At 50.5% G+C, this 16,899-nt stretch overlaps 1 protein-coding gene across 2 annotated transcripts in view; it reads right to left on the reverse strand.

The window, feature by feature from the left end:
- Positions 1–1,534: 1,534 nt before the first annotated feature.
- Positions 1,535–16,899, reverse strand: part of EFCC1 (EF-hand and coiled-coil domain containing 1) — a 39,994-nt gene continuing 24,629 nt past the window's right edge. The window contains exons 3-8 of one of the 2 annotated variants that reach the window (XM_072720177.1): positions 11,915–12,072; positions 10,064–10,208; positions 8,704–8,866; positions 6,529–6,669; positions 4,864–4,933; positions 1,535–4,022 (exon numbers count right to left, since the gene is read on the reverse strand). In XM_072720177.1, coding sequence (XP_072576278.1) covers positions 3,886–4,022; positions 4,864–4,933; positions 6,529–6,669; positions 8,704–8,866; positions 10,064–10,208; positions 11,915–12,072 — 814 coding nt within the window. In that variant the 3' untranslated portion in view covers positions 1,535–3,885. The remainder of the gene's footprint in view (positions 4,023–4,863; positions 4,934–6,528; positions 6,670–8,703; positions 8,867–10,063; positions 10,209–11,914; positions 12,073–16,899) is intronic. The other variant, XM_072720178.1, reaches the window with a different exon arrangement.

Consider the following 16,899-nt stretch of genomic DNA (forward strand, 5'->3'; position numbering starts at 1 on the left):
CTACATACTCTGGGATTTTCCACCTACTTCTATTGATTGATTTCCAGTTTAATTCTATTATGGTCTGGGAGCATACAGAATATGGTGAAATTTGTGAGGGTGTGTTTTATGACCCAGAATGTGGTTTATCTTGGTGAATATTCCATGTGAGCTTGAGAAAAAATGCGTGTTCTGCAATTGCTGGATGAAGTCATCTATAGATGTCAATTAGATCCAGTTGGTTGATGATATTGTTGAGTTCAACTATGTCCTTACTGACTTTCTGTCTGCTGGATCTATTCATTTCCATTAGAGGGGAGTTGAAGTTTCCAAATATAATAATGTATTCATCTATTTCAACTCACAGTTCTACTGTTTCTTGCCTTATCTATTTTGACACTGTTGTTAGGTGCATACACGCTAAGGATTGTTACATCTTCCTCGAGAATTGACCCTTTATCATTATGTAATGCCTTTCTTTGTCTCTTAAAATTTTTCCTTGCTCCTGAATTCTGCTCTGTCTGAAATTAATACTGACTCTGATAAAACCCCAATTGGTTAGGCTCTGGTAAAATAGTTTCTCCTAAGGGTAGGCCTTCCTAAGGAAAATGGAATGTTCTGGCATATTTCAAAAGTGGTTATTTCCCTTCCCACTGTGAGAAGCAGGGTTTTTTCTACTTTGACTTTCATTGTGAGGACCTGGTAGAGTTTCAAAAGGTAAAACTTGGGCAGCCCAGGTGGCTTGGCGGTTTAGCGCCGCCTTCGGCCCAAGGCCTGATCCTGGAGACCTGGAATCGAGTCCCGTGTTGGGCTTCCTGCATGGAGCCTGCTTCTACCTCTGCTTGTGTTTCTGCCTCTCTCTGTGTGTCTCTCATGAATGGGTGAATAAAATCTTTTTTTTTTTTTAAAGTAAAACTCACAAAGGTGTGGGACTCCACCCCCCATGACTGGGTCGCCCTGGAGTTTTTAACTGTCTATACTTGCCCAAAATGAGTCTTCACCAATTCTGCTGATTGCAGTTCAGCTTTTCCTATTCTGCTACTGGTTCCTGAGAAGGTAGAGTCTTCTTTGGCAGGTTGTGATTCTCTGCATTCACCAGTCTGTTTTTCCAATTTTGGAGGCAGCCGTTTGTCCTGCAACCTCACTTCTCTTATGCATCTAAAAGGAGTTGTTGAATTTTCAGCTTGTTCAGTTTTTTACTTGTCATTAGTATGGACTGGTGACTTCCAAGCTCCTTCCATGCTGGACTGCAAACTGGGCCCATGGTTGCCTAGCTACAGACGACATCTGCCAGCCTCCCTTGCAGCTGAGCATGGCCACTGGGAGGTGGGTAGAAGCCTTGTGAGCCAGAGTGCCTTTCTTTCCCTTTCCCTTTCTTTCTTCCTGTGGGTTGGAAGGCAGATGCAGTGCTGATGAATTGGCTTCCACTGTGCAAGGGAGGACATAAATCTAGGGAATGATAGAACAACCAAGTGAAAGGGACCTGGGTCCCTGGGTGACCATATAGAGTAGAGCTGCTCTGCCAACCAGGACCACTCACTTCTGGACTCTTAGAGCAAGGAGATAAAGTTATATCTTATTTGACCCAGAATATTTTAGGGTCCCTTTATCAAGGCAGTTTAGCCTATGCCATAACTAATCCAGACTCCAAACCCTTAGCGAGCCCAGAGTCTCCTAGCCAGAGACAGCTGGTTGTGGTAGAAAGTGCAAGAGATGTGGGCAGAAAACAGGCCCTTCTCCAGGCTTGGATGCTGATTTGCTGTGTGATTCTGGGTATTTCTATATCTGAATCTAGCTCAACTTGCTTCCAATGAGATTAGGGACATACAAGTGTGATGAACCACTGAGGGTTGGGCAGTTGTGAGAGATTTTAATTAGGGAAATCTTGAGGATGAAGCTTAGTGTAGTTGTAACCCACAAAGAGCCCTCTGCCTCTGTCTGCAGATTCCAGGTCCCTAGAGCCCGGAGGCACTCCAGGAATATCTCTTCTGGTCCCTCTTATTTTTTGTTAACATACAGTGAAGTTCACTTTTTTTTTTTTTTTTGAGGGGAGCTTCCAGGTCTATGAATCTTTTTCTATTTTTATAAATTTTTTAAAAAGATTATTTATTTTAGAGAGGGGAGTGGGGAGGGGCAGAGGGAGAGAGAATCTCAAGCAGACTCCCTGCTGAGCGTGGAGCCCAGTGTGAGGGCTCCATCCCATGACCCTGAAATCAAGAGTCAGAGCGTTGGACACTCAACCAACTGAGCCACCCGTGTGCCCCGAACGTCTATGAATCTTAACATACGTGTAGATTTCTGTGAATGCCACCATGGGCAGGATATGGAAAGTTGAGCTTTCTTACTGGTCAGGGGCACAGGTGGGGCTCACCTGGGTCATGCAGTTATTAGCACAGCCAGGAGGAGGAGGGCTGTGGGCTCAGGCTGAGCTGAGAGGAGCAAGCTGGGGACAGCCCTCTCTGCTCAGACTACCCTCTTCAGTGCCCAGCCCTTCCCAATGGCCCATGAGGTATCCTGGGGACTTTCTCAAAAAAGACTGGCCCATCTGATAGGACCAGGGGTGGGGTGGCCCCTCTGGAATGGCCACTGGCCTTGGTCTCTTTCATTCCATTCCCAGAGGAACCATAGGGAAACTGGGAATAGGCCTGTGTCACTCTCCCTAGGAGGCTGCAGTGGCTCCTTGATGCCTCCTGCGCCCAATCCAAGTTGCTGAGTGTCTGAGTCCAGATAGGAGGTCAGGTATTGTCTGTCCCTAGTCCTTGCTGCCCTGCTCTGGGGTGCCTGCTGTTCCCAGGCTCCAAACCGGATACCCCTTGGTCCTCCTTCCATGACCATGATCCCCTTCTGTGTCCTCGTAGCTCTGGCTCCAGGCTGCTACTACCCCTTCCTCCTACAGTCCTGCAGCTGCCTCTTCTTCCCTCTATCCACCTCAGAATCCTCCTATGGTTCCCGATTGTCTGTGGGAGCAAGTCCCAGATCCTCATATGCCATCAAGTCCTCCATGACCTGCTACTGTTCCTCTAGGCACCTGCCCTCCACCCTGCAGTTCCCCTCTGTGGTGCACGTGCTCTCCTTGGCTCAGATGAAACCCTCTTGGCTGGACTCTCACAAATATATTACATCGATTTAGCACCAATTTCACCCATGTCATATTATTTGCCAATGTATCTTTCTCTCCTCCAAGATGCTAAGGTAGGTGAGACCAGCAGCTTGTCTTAGCCCTTCCTGTGACCCTGTGAAATCCAGTACCCACTATATGCTTGGAAAAGAGGTGTCCTAAGTACTGTACTAATGGGGGCCTTTTCTGGCACCACATTTTGCTCTTGCTGTTCCCTCACATTAAATCCTCTTTGTATCTAAATTCTCTCTTTTCTAGAGCTAGTTCAAGGACAGCCTCCACCTAGAAGCCTGCAGTAATCACCCCCACTTTGTGTTCCCTGAGCCCTACCTGGTCTTTAACACTTCTGGGGGCATGGGAATCCCCTAGTATGCCAAGTGTGGCCTGGAGGTTGGGCACAGTGTGCCTGTATCAGGCACACCAGTGAGAGGAAGGGGTCAGTGCTGGGAGGGGAAAAGATCCCAGGAGACCAAGGAAGGGATTCTGGGCTGGGCTGTGTGAGAAAGTGGGCAGGGGGGGCAACAGCAGGTATGGGCTGATCCAGCAGCCCTAGGGCTTCAATGTGAACTCTGGCAGCAGAAATGCAGGGGCTGTGAAGGGACCTGGGAGGAATTCAAAGAAAGGATGTCTGCCAGGCTCTGTTGTGGGAGGCTCTGTGGTTGAGCCTAGTCTCAGAAGGAGCCAGGTTCTTCAGGGTTCTGAGGATGTGACGGTGGTCAGACTGATCCTGTAGGCTCGTTTGGTGGAGGTCAGGCTGACCAAGATACCCTTAGGCTGAGCCAGTGACCTCAGCAGGAGATGAGGAGGGGATTGGTGAGGGCAGGAGTTGTGGAGGCTGGTGCCGGGAGCTCTCTCTGCAGGAGCTCACAGCCAGCCAAAGCTTGGTGCAGGGCATCCAGAATGGCTGAGGGTCCAGATCTCCCCTCTGGAAGGAAAGAGCAGACAGAGAGGATAGTTCAGGGTGCTCACTGTGGCCCACATAGCCACTCTTTCTCCTTTCTGGAGCCTTCCCCAGTCCTGCCCAGCTACCTTCCCATCTTATCTCCCTCCCACTGAGGACCCCAGAGAAGGGGGCTCCTAGCACACAATTTCTGACCTCCCTCTCAGTTCCAGGGACCATTCAGGGTACTAGACAAACCTGAGCCTTGCCCAGAGATGCCCTGTGAGGCCAGTGAGCAAAGGCTCATCATCAGTTCATTGCCCCCATTAGCACATGAGGCTCTTTGAGGAGAGAGCTTGGCCTGGTTCCTCTTGGTTTCACCAGCTAGTCTGGAACTGATGAAATACCACTGCCCTGAACTTTCTCTAGACAATGGGGGCCATGTAGCTTAGTGCTTAAGTGGGGAGACTCAAGGCTTTGGGCACAGTTGGCACTTGGCCTTTCTCTGCTTCAGTCTCTCCATCTGTGGAATGGGTACAATAACAGCACCTTCTTCAGAGGGCTGTTGTCATGACTTGGGCACCTCCCCAGAGCCTGGTGCGCACTCAGCTCAGGGACTGAACTGACAGTAGGGAACCCTTCCTATCTCCCTTGGGGGTGTATGACCATGCTGGCTTCTGTTTAGTTCTTCTCCCTGGGACATTGGTTCCCCTGCTCTTGTCAAATAGCCTTTTTAACTTTCTGAAGCCTCTTCTTGACTATGCACTTTGTGAGTGGTAAGGTCAGTAATGACAGTGGCATCTTGCAGACAAGACACTCAGGACAGACAGCACTGCATCAGGCACTCTCTGGACCCAGGCTCTGAAAGATGAGGGAGTTCTCCTACCGTGTGTGGGGTCCTTGCAAGCATCCAGTGTGTTCAGCAAGATCTTCCCCAGGGCTCTTTTTGATATGTTCTTAAAAAGAAATGGAGACAGGGCTGGAGCTCTATGTGGCTGCCATGTCCTCATTCAGTGGGTGGGACTTGGTGGCCCCTAGAGGCTTCTGTATGGCTCCCTGGGGACACACAGAGTCACTACCCCCATCCCTTCCTGGGGCCCTACCCTGGCCCCACTACCTGATGGGCTTCTCAAAGACTTTTGGTGGGTGAATAGAGGGGGTACAGGATCCATTCCATCAAAGATCACATATTTATGGGTTAACATTTATGTGCCAGAGTAGAAGTTGGCACTTCAGAAATAGACAGGAATAAGAGCATTTTTATGCATTCACTCATTTAATCTTTGCAACAACTTCTATTATAAGGCTCCTTTTAACTAGTGAAGAAAAGCAGTGCTGAGACAGGAGAAATTTGCCTAAATTGACCTAACTAGGAGGTAGAAGAACCAGCTTTTACCTCCAGGTTGCATGGCCTGGAGCAGTGGCAGTAACCACCATCTTCACGGGCTGCTGGTGTTGGCTGCCACTCAGCTATCCTCTCAGGCTGTCTGTCTGCACTGGCTCTGGCCTTGGTAATTCTGTGTCCTAGGCAGTTTGGTGCACAGGCAAGAAGAGTCCACTTAAAACCCAGACAACACGGGTTCAAATCCTACTTCCACCTTATAGTGGCTGTAATCCTAAATTAACCTCTCTCACACAAAAAAAAAAAAAAAAAAAAAAAAAAATTAATGGTTTGTTGATGTTCTTTAGGAACACAATTGATTTCTGTGTTCTGATATTGTATTATTTACCTTGCAAAGAAATTACAATAATTTGCCTCTGGATTCTCTTGGGTATTCTATGTAGATGAGTATGATACACAATCACTAGCAGCTTTGTGTCTTCCTGTCTAATCCTTACATCTTTTCTTTCTTTTTCTTGTCTTATTGCATTGGCTAGAACCTCTAGTTGGCATACAAACAGTGATGACAGGCATGCATGTCTTGATTCTGACTTTAGAAGCATTCCTTCAACATTTCACCAATAAGTATGAGGTTTATGAGAGGTAGTTGGCTGAGACTCCTCACCTGGTAAAGGAAGGTCTTTACTGTTCTTAATTTTCTGAGGAGTTTTATAATAAAAGGAGACCATTTTTACTTTTCTGCATCTATTGAGATGAATATATGGCTTTTCTCCTTTAACCTGCAATGTGGTATATGACGTTAATAGATTTTTTGATCTTGAATTAACTGCGAATTACTGGGATTAAATCCACCTTGGTCATGCATTTCTTTAAACACTGCTGGATTTGGCTTACTAATATCTTATTTAATATTTGTTTATTTGTATCCATGTTTCAATGTGACATTAATTTATAATTTTCCTTTCTTATATTTTTATCCTTATCTGGTTTTGAAATCAAACCTATATTAGCTTCATGAAATGAATAATATAACTTTGGGCAGGACAGAGAAGCCTTCCCTTCCTTTTAATTAACGTCCCTGAGCCTCCTTTTCTGAATCTAGAAACAGAATGGACACCTGGCTAATGTGGGGAAAGCTCAGGGCCAGGTGCCTGACACAGGCCAGTGCTCCCTCCAGAGAGCTCCTCCCATTGCTCTGGGTGTGCCTACCAGGTCTCGGAGCCTCTGCAGGAGCTGCAGCACGTCTACCAGCTTCTCCTCCAGCAGGGACAGCCGCACCCTCTCTGTCTCCACCATCTGCAGCTCCAGCCTCAGATGCTCATTCTCTTCCACCTTTTGCTGCAGCTCTGCCTGCAGGGACCACCGGGAACTCAGCACCCACCCTGCTGCCCTCTGCCCAGGACTCTCTGTGCCATCTCCAGACAGGGCCTACAACTTGCCTTGACCCTTTTACAGAGGTCATCTTGTCTGACCCACCCTGGCCTGCCAGGTGGCTGAGCAGATGAAATCACCCACCTTCCCAGGGGTGGGATCAAGGCCCAAAGAGGCTGTGTGTCTGGCCTTAGGTCACACAGCAAGTTGCATTAATATAAGAATATGCATATTTTGTTTTCTAGTTGATGACTCCATTTTCCCTTCTCTATCCCTCTGCTTTCTTTTCTGTTTAATACATTTTTTTGTTGCTGTTGCAAGCAATAGAAACCTATCTGGCTAGTTTGAAAAGAAAGCTAATTCACTGGCAGGCTATGGGTCATTCCCAGAACAGACTGGCAACTGGAGATGCTCAGGGATGGAGCAGCAATGCGGGTTGAGAGGGCAGGACCATCTCAAGCCTCTTGTCCAGGGGCCAGAGCTGAGAAGGACACCCTCCAGCCATGCTCCCACCTCCCTCAAGATGGAGAGCACCAGGAGAGGGGCCCGATTGGGACAGCATGAGTGATGGCCCACCCTTGGCCAGGGGAGCCGAGACTATGGGTTCCCCCAGGATTCCCACCAGGGGCCAGATGCCAAGCAGTCACAGTGTCACGTGGCTACCTGCCTTCTAAAGCAGGGATGCTAGGAGTGAGACAGTCCCTATTCTTGGCGCTGATGGAGGGAAAAAGAAGCAGCTGAAGGTGTGGTGCCCTTGGACACTCGGGGTCCATTCTGGGCTTTGGGCAGGACAGAGAAGGCATGGTGTCAGTGCCCATTGCCGATGGGACTAGACAGTGGGCTTGGGGACACAAGTCACGTGCCTCAGTAACTCTCCTAACCCCCCACTTCCTTGGAGTTTATTTAGAAAAGGGGTGGTGGCCATGCCCTTTGGAACCACATCAGACCACAGATATGTCAAAAATAGTATGGATTCAGAATTTCAGGTATATAAATATAAAACCATTTTAGAATCAAAACCACAGTTTGCAAAAGTGCAGTGGGCTAGGGCTGAGTGCAATGATAGCGCTCGGAACTCCACACGTGACTACTGTGGAGTGTAGAAGTTGCCATGGAGTAGAGAGATGAGAAAGAAATGCTAAGTGGGGATCCCTGGGTGGCACAGCGGTTTGGCGCCTGCCTTTGGCCCAGGGCGCGATCCTGGAGACCCGGGATCGAATCCCACGTCAGGCTCCCGCTGCATGGAGCCTGCTTCTCCCTCTGCCTGTGTCTCTGCCTCTCTCTCTCTCTCTGTATGACTATCAAAAATAAAAAAAAAAAAAAGAAAGAAATGCTAAGTGGTCTTATCGAAATGGTGACACCCTGCTCGTGGTGTTGCCTTCCAGCTCCTTCTCTTGCCCTCAGTAACTTTCCTGGGCATCTGACTGATGGAGCTGCTAATCCTTAAACCCTGCCTGCCCACCACACGGATTGGCCCGGGGACAGGCACGTGACCGAGGCTGGGCCAGCTGGAGTTCTTCCCTGAGATTTAATACATTGGGCTCTTATCATCCTGGGCTTTCTTAGGTGGACCAATGAGAGCCTAGAGCTGTCTGTGGTCCTGCCTTCCTTTACCCACCCCATGGAGGAGGCCCTTCTGGAGTAGGGGGAAATGAGGCCAGCACCCAGAGAAACAGAGCAGATAGGGGTAGGCAGAGACCATCTGGTCTCAGTCACTGGATCCAGCTGTTCCTGAAGCTCATCTCCTCTGCTGTCCTTCTGAGGCTGATCTTGCCAGCTCTGTATTATAATAAGTACCTGTTTTGCACTCAAGCTAATTTGAGATGATTCCTTTAACTTGCAACCAAAATATTATTCATTAAATCAAATCAAAGCAAGTCGCATCTCCTCTCTGAGTCTTGGTTTGCTCATCTGTGAACAGGGCCCTGGACTTGGCAGACATCCCTCAGGGTTCTTCCAGCTATGAGAGACTCTAGCATTGGTCCAGACCTTGACCCCTGGGGCTAAGCTGACCTTATCCCCAGGTGTCCCTAGGGCCTTCCCGCTGCAGCCCTGGGTCCCCAGGTGCTCCACCAGCATGGCGATGCGGGCCTCTAGCTGTCCTGGGGTGCAGACGTGGTCACCACCGTCAAAGTGGAAGTAAGTCATGAGCTTCTTGGCTGTCTGTTCATCACACCTGCAGCAAAGGAGAGCACTAGCATTATGGAGCTACTCTGCAGAGTCTGCTCCAGCTTCAGGAAGTGGGTGTTGCCACTGAGTCTGTCCCCTGAAAGCTAAGCCCAGCCATGACAACCCCTGCTCTGTACTCCCCCATGGCTCCCCATTTTACTCAGAGGAAAAGCCAAAGGCCTCACCCAATCTGCCCCTGTGATCTCTCTGACTTCCCTCCCATTCACCTTCACTCACTGTGCTCCAGGCTCTGTAGCCCCTTCACTGCCCCTCCAACATGCCTCAGGGCCTTTGCACTTGCTGTTCCCTCTACCTGGAACGCTCTTCCCTCGTTTCCTTAAGGTCTTTCCTCAAATGGCACCTTCTTAGAGTGGCCTTCCTAGAATCTTCTTGCACTCCCCTCTCCCTTTCCCTGCTTCACTTTTCTTCCTTATGTTTGTCACCACTCACTAGAATAGGGGCTCCAGGAGAAGAGGGCTCCTGTCTTGCTTATTGCTATTCTCTCAATGCCTCCAGGTGTGCCTGGTGCTTAACAAATACTTGTCATTGATTTAAGGGGCAGTGAGAACAATAACCTGGGAAAATGGGCAGCACTGGACAATCTAATAATGAAAGTCGGTGCTGCCCCTCGGGATGAACCTACGGTGATGAGGCACCTGTCAGGCATTTTATAGCCTCAGGAGCGAGTCTTCATGAAACCTCTGCTAGACAAGTGTTACTGCCCCATCTTAGCGACAAGAAGGCTGAGGCTCACAGGTGTCAGGTGACTTGTCTGAGGTGCCCCAGGCGTGTGGATCTTTCTTGGCTCTAGGGTGGCCATGAGGATTCGATAAGCTAGGGGGTCAGCTGGAGCAGGTGCTGTAAGCATGGGGTGGGGGAGGGCTGGGGAGGACCTGGTACATCCTGGAGTTTTGCTACAGCGTTGGGCCGTGTCTTGGGACAGCGGCAAGGGGAGTGGGAGGAGGCCAGTGAGAACTAGAGCTCCCCACAAAGTGTGCCTTTGCCAGTCACCTTGTTTCGTCCACGTACATGCTGGGGGGCCATCTTCTCACTTCCCTCCTACGACCTGGGGCACAGTGTCAGGGGAGCTGGGGGTGCCCAGCCTGGACCTGATCAGGTCCCCAAATTCAAGCTCTTTGAAGGGGCTCTGGGCCTCCAGTGCTGATCCTGGACGCCCCCTCTGCCCCCAGCGCAGCGCACATACCCACTCTTGCAGCTGGAGAGCCCGGCCAGCAGGTTCGTGACCTCTGCCAGTGACCTCCACTCTTTCTGCCACTTCTCCTCACCCTCCTCTTCTTCATCAGAGGCGGCCTGGCCCTCCACCGAGCGGAACAGCTGCCCGTCTGTTGCTGGAGAAGCATGGGAGGCAGGTAGCAGTACAAGGGGTGGGAGCCAGGCAGCCCACCCCGGGGGACGGTGCGGGTGGGCCGCGCAGAGGGCAGGGGCTCTGGCACCATCACCCCCTTTGCCAGACAGCCTCTCTGCTGCCCTCCACATCCTGCAGGGTGAGGACACCAAGGCTGGGGGGCCCCTCCCAAGTGCCCAGCCCAGGAGCCCAGCGGGCCAATCCAAGCCCCCCCGCCGCTCCAAGGTTTTACTCAGGGACCCTGGGAGAGAGAAGCCCTTTCTCTCCTCTGCTTTCGACGATGACACAGCCAGCCAGGGCCTGTCTGTGCTCTCAGGGGTGTGTAGTGTTTCCATTTTAGGATAGGACAGTCCCAGCCAGGGAAGCCGTGGGGCTAGGGTTGGGGCTCTGTAGGGCAGGGGTCCCGGGTTGAACAGATTTTCAACTCCCAGGGAGCTGCCTGCCTCGAACCCTTGGGGGGATGTAAAGGAAGTGTCACGCGTGTGACTCTGTGGGATGCCCAATGTGGCTGCGTCTGGTTGGAGTGTTCCTAAGTCGGCTTGTGCATCGGAAACCCAGGGTGTGTCGTGGCCGCCCAGAGTCAGGCTCCATGTCCAGGGTGGTGGTGGGGGGGCCCATACCATCTCTGCAGGGGAAGCCCGCCCTCTCCTCCCCACTCCACCCAGGCCCAGGGGACACATGAGTTCAGCCTGCTGGGCAGAGTGCAGACAGCCGGGCCACATGACTGGCTCAGCCACGGCAGGGGACCCAGCGTGAGCCAAGGAGAGTCAGGCCAGAAATCTGATTCAAACTTCCAGGGAAGAGAAATGCCTTCATTCCTGTGGCCTTGATAATCGTGGATGGAGAGAGTGTCCCGGGCCGCAAAGCTATGTCCTCCTCCCCCTGCAGAGGGCCAGGAGAATCCTAAGCAGCAGATCTGGGGTGGGCCTGGCCCTCTATATTTTTGAAAGGCTCCTGGGTGATCCTGGCCACCTGGCAGGTTTGGGAACCACCAGCTCGGGTCTTCTGACTTGGGACACCTGTCTCTCCAGCCTGACTGTCCCGGCTGGGTGGGCTCCGGGCCCTTCCATTTTGTTTCAGTGGAAACTGTCCCAGGCCAAACAGAACCAGGGTTGAGGTGACTGGTCCATGACTTTTTGGTTTTGTGAATTGCATTCCCAATATTGACAATTCGGTTTTTGTCCTGGCAACTTCCAGATGCTGTGTGGGTATGTGTGCTGTGTATGTGCATGCATGCGTGTGTGGCATCGTCATTGTCACAGTCATTAACACTGTCCTGGTGCCCAAGGTAGGGGCAGACAAGGGGCCCTGAGGAGGGACAGGAAGGATGGCACCCAGCAGCCCCTCCACACCTGCCCATGGCTGAGTCTGGAAAGCACTGGGCACCATCTCAGCCAGCGTTTCTCCTCTTTCCACCTCATCCACACCCATCAGGCCCAGGTTCTTAAGATGATGGGCATCTTTGTGGGCTTCTTGAGGGAGGACCATCCAGCCTCTGCTTACACACCTCTGATGATGGGGGGCTCACTCCATCTCAGCTCCCTGAACACCCAACCCATCCCTGTATGGGACTGAAAGGAGACAGATTTTTCCCACACTGAGCTGGAACCTATCCCTGGGATGTACCCTCCCCCACTCTCCCACCCCTCACCCACCCTCCCCAACTGGGTGAATGTGGCAGCAACAAACCTTCGTCTAGGGGTCTGCTCCCAGAACTGCTGTCTGACTGCCAGGCTCCCTCTGGAGGGGTGTCTGGGCTTCTGGTCCCACTGTCCTCAGGTTCACCACTCTTGGCTTCTGGCTCTGGGCTGGCTTGGGATGAGATTGGGAGCTGGGTGTCCTCTGACCTGTGGGCAGGGGAGAAGACACAGGTGTTGAGAGGGAGGAGGGGGCCTGGCCGGCTTCCTGCAGGAAAGTGTGGGACGTGAGCTCACTCTCTTCCACTGCTTACTCTGCACAGGTAAGCTGTGTATGATGTGCCTGAAAAAGACACTGGATTGTCTCTGTGGTTGACCCTACTGGCTCCCTACCCAACAGCCAGCATGTTAGAGCCAACCTTCCATGACAGATACTCTTTTAGCCTCCCTTATAGCTAAGGCACAGGCTACTACCCGATTTTAGCCAATGAGATTAAAGGCAAAATCTTCCGAGGAACCTCTGGAATGGATTTGTATTCCTCATAACAGGAAGATCAGGAAGGGAAATGCCCTTCCTTCCTGCCTTTGGACATTGTCGTGTGATATGATGTTTGGAGCAAAGGCAGCCATTTTGTGACCATGAGGAAATGGCTGAGAGAATTAGAGAGTAGTTGGACAAGAGCCTTGACATCTTTCAGCTGGTGAGTTAACTAGTCTTGGAGCCACCCACCTCTGGACTTCTTATTATGGGTGAGATTTTAAAAAAAGTCTTACTTGTTTCAGTTACTTTTAATTGCATTAAAATTAAAGGTATCTCTCCTCTTTGGGCTTTGGAGAACCTACTTCACCCTCATCAATCAACCTTCTTGATATTCTAAGGGCCTCACTTTTTGAATAATCATTTTCCATGTCACTGCAGTTACCAAGTTGAGGAAAAAATGAAAATGAATCTATCATTACCTGAAAATATTCACCAATGAACTGGCTGCTTATTAAATTAGTCCTTCCCTCCTCCCTCATTTTACACCAACATCTGTCTCTCATCTCTTCAGAATCTGCTCATCTCTCCCTGACTATCAGATGTAACGACCTGGTACAGAGGGCCTGTAAAATGAACCTGCACAGCTTGAAAAAGGAGAGGTTTGGGGAAGTCAGCCAAGGGAATCCTGGGAATCACAGGCAAAACCACTGATGGTGGTGAGGGGCAGGGCTGGACCAGTTTACAACTGATTAAGAGAAAATCAGCAGGATTAGGAAGGGCCATGAGCACCAGAAGACACTTGGAGGCCAGGTAGACAGCCCGTAGACAAACTAACCAAAGTCTCAAATATTTTTGCAAGAGAGACGCGCCTCGTGATTAAGCTGCAAAATTAAGAAAACGCTTAGTTAGGGATGCATCATTGTATTCTCACACAGTTTTTTCAGAAAAAGTATTCCAAAAGGAATATAATCAACCCAGAAACAGTCTGTGTCTAAGTGCGCTGTACCGCTGTCCTGAAGATTAAAGAATGAGTGAAAAAAAAAAGAATGAGTGAAAAATGAAAAATAAAATTGCCACGGGATCTAGCAAGCTGCTTCTGGGTAGAAACCTGAAAGATTTGAAAGCAGAGACTCAGGCAGAAGTTTACATACACCCATGTTCACAGTAGCATTATTCACAGGAGCCAAGGGTAGAAGCTACCCAAGTGTCCACTGATGGAGGAATGGATAGAGCGTGGTCTACAAACAATGGAATATTATCCAGCCTTAAAAAGAGAAAGATCTGCCACATGGTACAACATGGATGAACCTTGAGGACATTATGCCCAGTGAAATAAGCCAGTCACAAAAGGACAAACACTGTATGAGGTCCCCAGAGCAGTCAAATTCCCAGAGACAGGAGGGCGGCACTGCCAGGGGCTGGGGGCTTGGGGGGAGGGAACAGGGAGGTAGTGCTTCATGGGGCAGAGTTTCAGTTTGGGAAGATGAGAAGGTTCTGTGGATGGTGGGGATGGTTGTGTGACAGTGTGAATGTGCTTAAATGCCACCCAACTGCGCACTAAAAATGGCTAAAATGGTAAATTTTATGTTACATACACATTGTAAAATTTAAAAAAAGAATGAATGAGTAGTTGAAAACACCTGGTTTTATTAACTAACTAGTACAGTAAATTCACCTTAACACATTTTGGTTTTCTTTTTCTTTTTAAAAAGATTTTATTTATTCATTCATGAGAGACACACAGAGAGAGGCAGAGACACAGGCAGAGGGAGAAGCAGGCTCCCTGTGGGGAGCCCAATGAGGGACTTGATCCCGGGACCTTGGGATCACGCCCTGAGCCAAAGGCAGATGCTCAACCACTGAGTCACCCAGGGGTCCCCCTTGTTTTTATTTTTCAAGTTAAAGCCTCAATCAAATCTGACACAGGTCACTCTCTCTTTGGTCCCATTTTATGCAGATTCATTTCAGTGGGGTTCCCAGGACCAAATATTATTGGAAAACCAGGACCCTTCTGCTCAGTTCAGGAGTTGCTATTTGGAGTCACTGCCAGTCTTCGCTGACACAGATCACTGCAAATATAGAAGCCATACAACACCGCGAGTGAAGCGGGGTCCTTGGTTCCACACCCCAGCCTTACCAACGAGGAACTGAGAGTGGGACTTGGTCCCCGTTTTGCAGATGGGCCGCTGGAGCCGGTGACCTCTGAGGTCCCTCGTCTCTGCTAGGGTTCTCGTGATCAGGCCTGTGTGAGTATTCAGAGGAGCCAGCGTGGCCAGGGGCAGTGTTGGCCACATGCGTGTCAGGAAAGCCACAGCAGCTGCTCCAGAGTGATTGGGACACGGGGACGAGGCACTGCAGAGTTCTAGCAGGTGTGGGCACCCAGGGTTTGTCAGGTGGGTTCAGCATCCCAAAGACTGTCCCCTGAGCCAAACAAGAGAGGATCCGTGGGGCTGCCCTTGAGGCCCAGGGTGGGGCATCGGCCACCTGCGGCCACCCAGCACCTGCTCCCCTTGGTGACAGCTCCCCCAACCGCCACCCAGGTAGCTCCCCTGCTCACCTACCCCTACCACAAGCAGCTCACCTGCTCAGAGGAGGGCGGAGCACATGACTCCTCCCCACGCTAATTAGCACGACCCGCCCCCCGCCGCTGAGGACCCCTGCGCAGGTAGCCAAGGAGCTGCAAGGAGCCTCTGCTGGGGTTTCCACCAGATGTGCTGGCTCCCTGCGTGGTGAGGCGGGAGGATGAGGGGGGGAGCTGTGACAGCCCAGGGGACGCCCAGAGATGCAGGGGGCTACAGATAGAGCCTAAGGATGACCACAGAAATGAAGTCCTTGATAGCATTATTCGAGTTGCTGGATCAAGCTCTGCCTGAAGCTAACCCTAAGCTGCTGTGTTTTCTGACCCAGTAACTCCAAGTTCTGCATTCAAGCTCCTCTAATGAAAGCTGAGAATGGGGACATGGCTTGGCAGCTGCAAAAACCCCATGGGTGGGTATTGTTGTTTAAGCGTGAAACCATGTGCGGTTTCCAGAGGCTTAGGCCACAGCCTGAAGAAGAGAAGACACTAGGGCATAGAGCCACTGTTGCCAAGACTAGAGGGTGGAGGCAGTAGACTTTATACGGCCCCAGAGAGCGGTGTTTGCTCAGGATGGGGGGAAGCAAAGGTGAGACTTGGAGAATCACAAGGAGGAAGCTTTAGCTCACTGTGAGGAAAAGCTTTCTTACAGGGATTGCTGACCAAGAATGGAGTGGGCTGTCTTGTAAGGTAATGAGCTTCCCGGCAGAGGAAGGACGTGAGGAGGTAAGGACTTCAATGGCTGGAAGTTTAATAGAGTTGGAGTTGAACTCAACAATATCTACATCTTCCCACAATGACATGCTGCTTCCCCCTCTCCCCCTAAATTATTTAAGGGCTTCAACAAGCAATATGAGATGGAGGGGACAGCCCTTATTTAGAAGTTTCCTAGCATCAGCTAGCTCTGGCACACTGGTCCCTACACACCTCCCATCCCCACAGCCATGTCAGTCTTCGAAGCCCTACTCCAAGTGCAACTTCCTGCACTAGCAACAGCTAAATCTTCCACAGAGCACTTGGTCGGTGCCGGGCACTATTCTCAGTGTTTTAAACATTTTCCTCACAATAACCCTAGGAGGTAGGTACTACCATTACCCCCATTTTGCAGATGAGGAAAAGAAAGCACAGAGAGATCTGCGCATAGCTCAGATCCAGAGGAGCTGGGATTCACACCCAGGCCACTGGCTCCAGGCAGATGGGAGGGAAGCTTGGAAGGCAGGTCTGGGATGACCCGGCCCAGCTGCCATTCTCATTAGGTGACTGCAGGTCACATGTCATGAAATCAGGAAGAGGAAGCCCCTGGAACAGAGTGTGAAGAGTGGACAGATGAGGACACACTTTGGGATTTTCCAAGAAATAAAACGTGGCTGCAGAGAAACAGTTTCCCTAGAGAGACCGAGGATGTGCTGCTTTTGTCTAGTAATTGGTATTTAACTGAGTCTGTCATTAGCCCACTGATTCCGCCTGTAGGATCATTCACATAATCACATAAATGTGCTGTAATATCTCTACAGTAATACAAAAAACAAAACCCAACCAACCGAACAAAATAGCCCTCCCATGGGCCTAGAGAAGAGGACTCACAGCCCATCAAGGCTAAACAGACCCTGACTGGGCGCCCCAACTTTGGGCTGGGCCTTATGTGTGCTATTTTGGGTCCTGCTCATCCCCTGGACTTAGGAGGTTGATATCTCTCAGAGGAAGAAAAGGTTAAATCACAAAGGTGGTTGGGGGCCGGCTGGGATCTGGACCTGGGTCCTTCCCCTCCAAAGCCTGACCTAGTTCTGTTGTCCCACCGCCTATGCCACCAGGCCTTGGAAAGTCCCACATCTTATAGATGGTGGAAGCCAGTGGAGCTTTGTAGGTATTAGGTTGTATCCTATGGAATTGCTGGGGTTTGCTGCTTTTGACCTGCAAAGGGGTAATTTAAAATGGTTTGATCTCCTAGAACATGTTTCCATGCTTCTTGATTGATTGGCTA

Source organism: Vulpes vulpes, chromosome 9 (genome assembly GCF_048418805.1).
Source record: "Vulpes vulpes isolate BD-2025 chromosome 9, VulVul3, whole genome shotgun sequence".
Lineage (NCBI taxonomy): Eukaryota > Metazoa > Chordata > Mammalia > Carnivora > Canidae > Vulpes > Vulpes vulpes.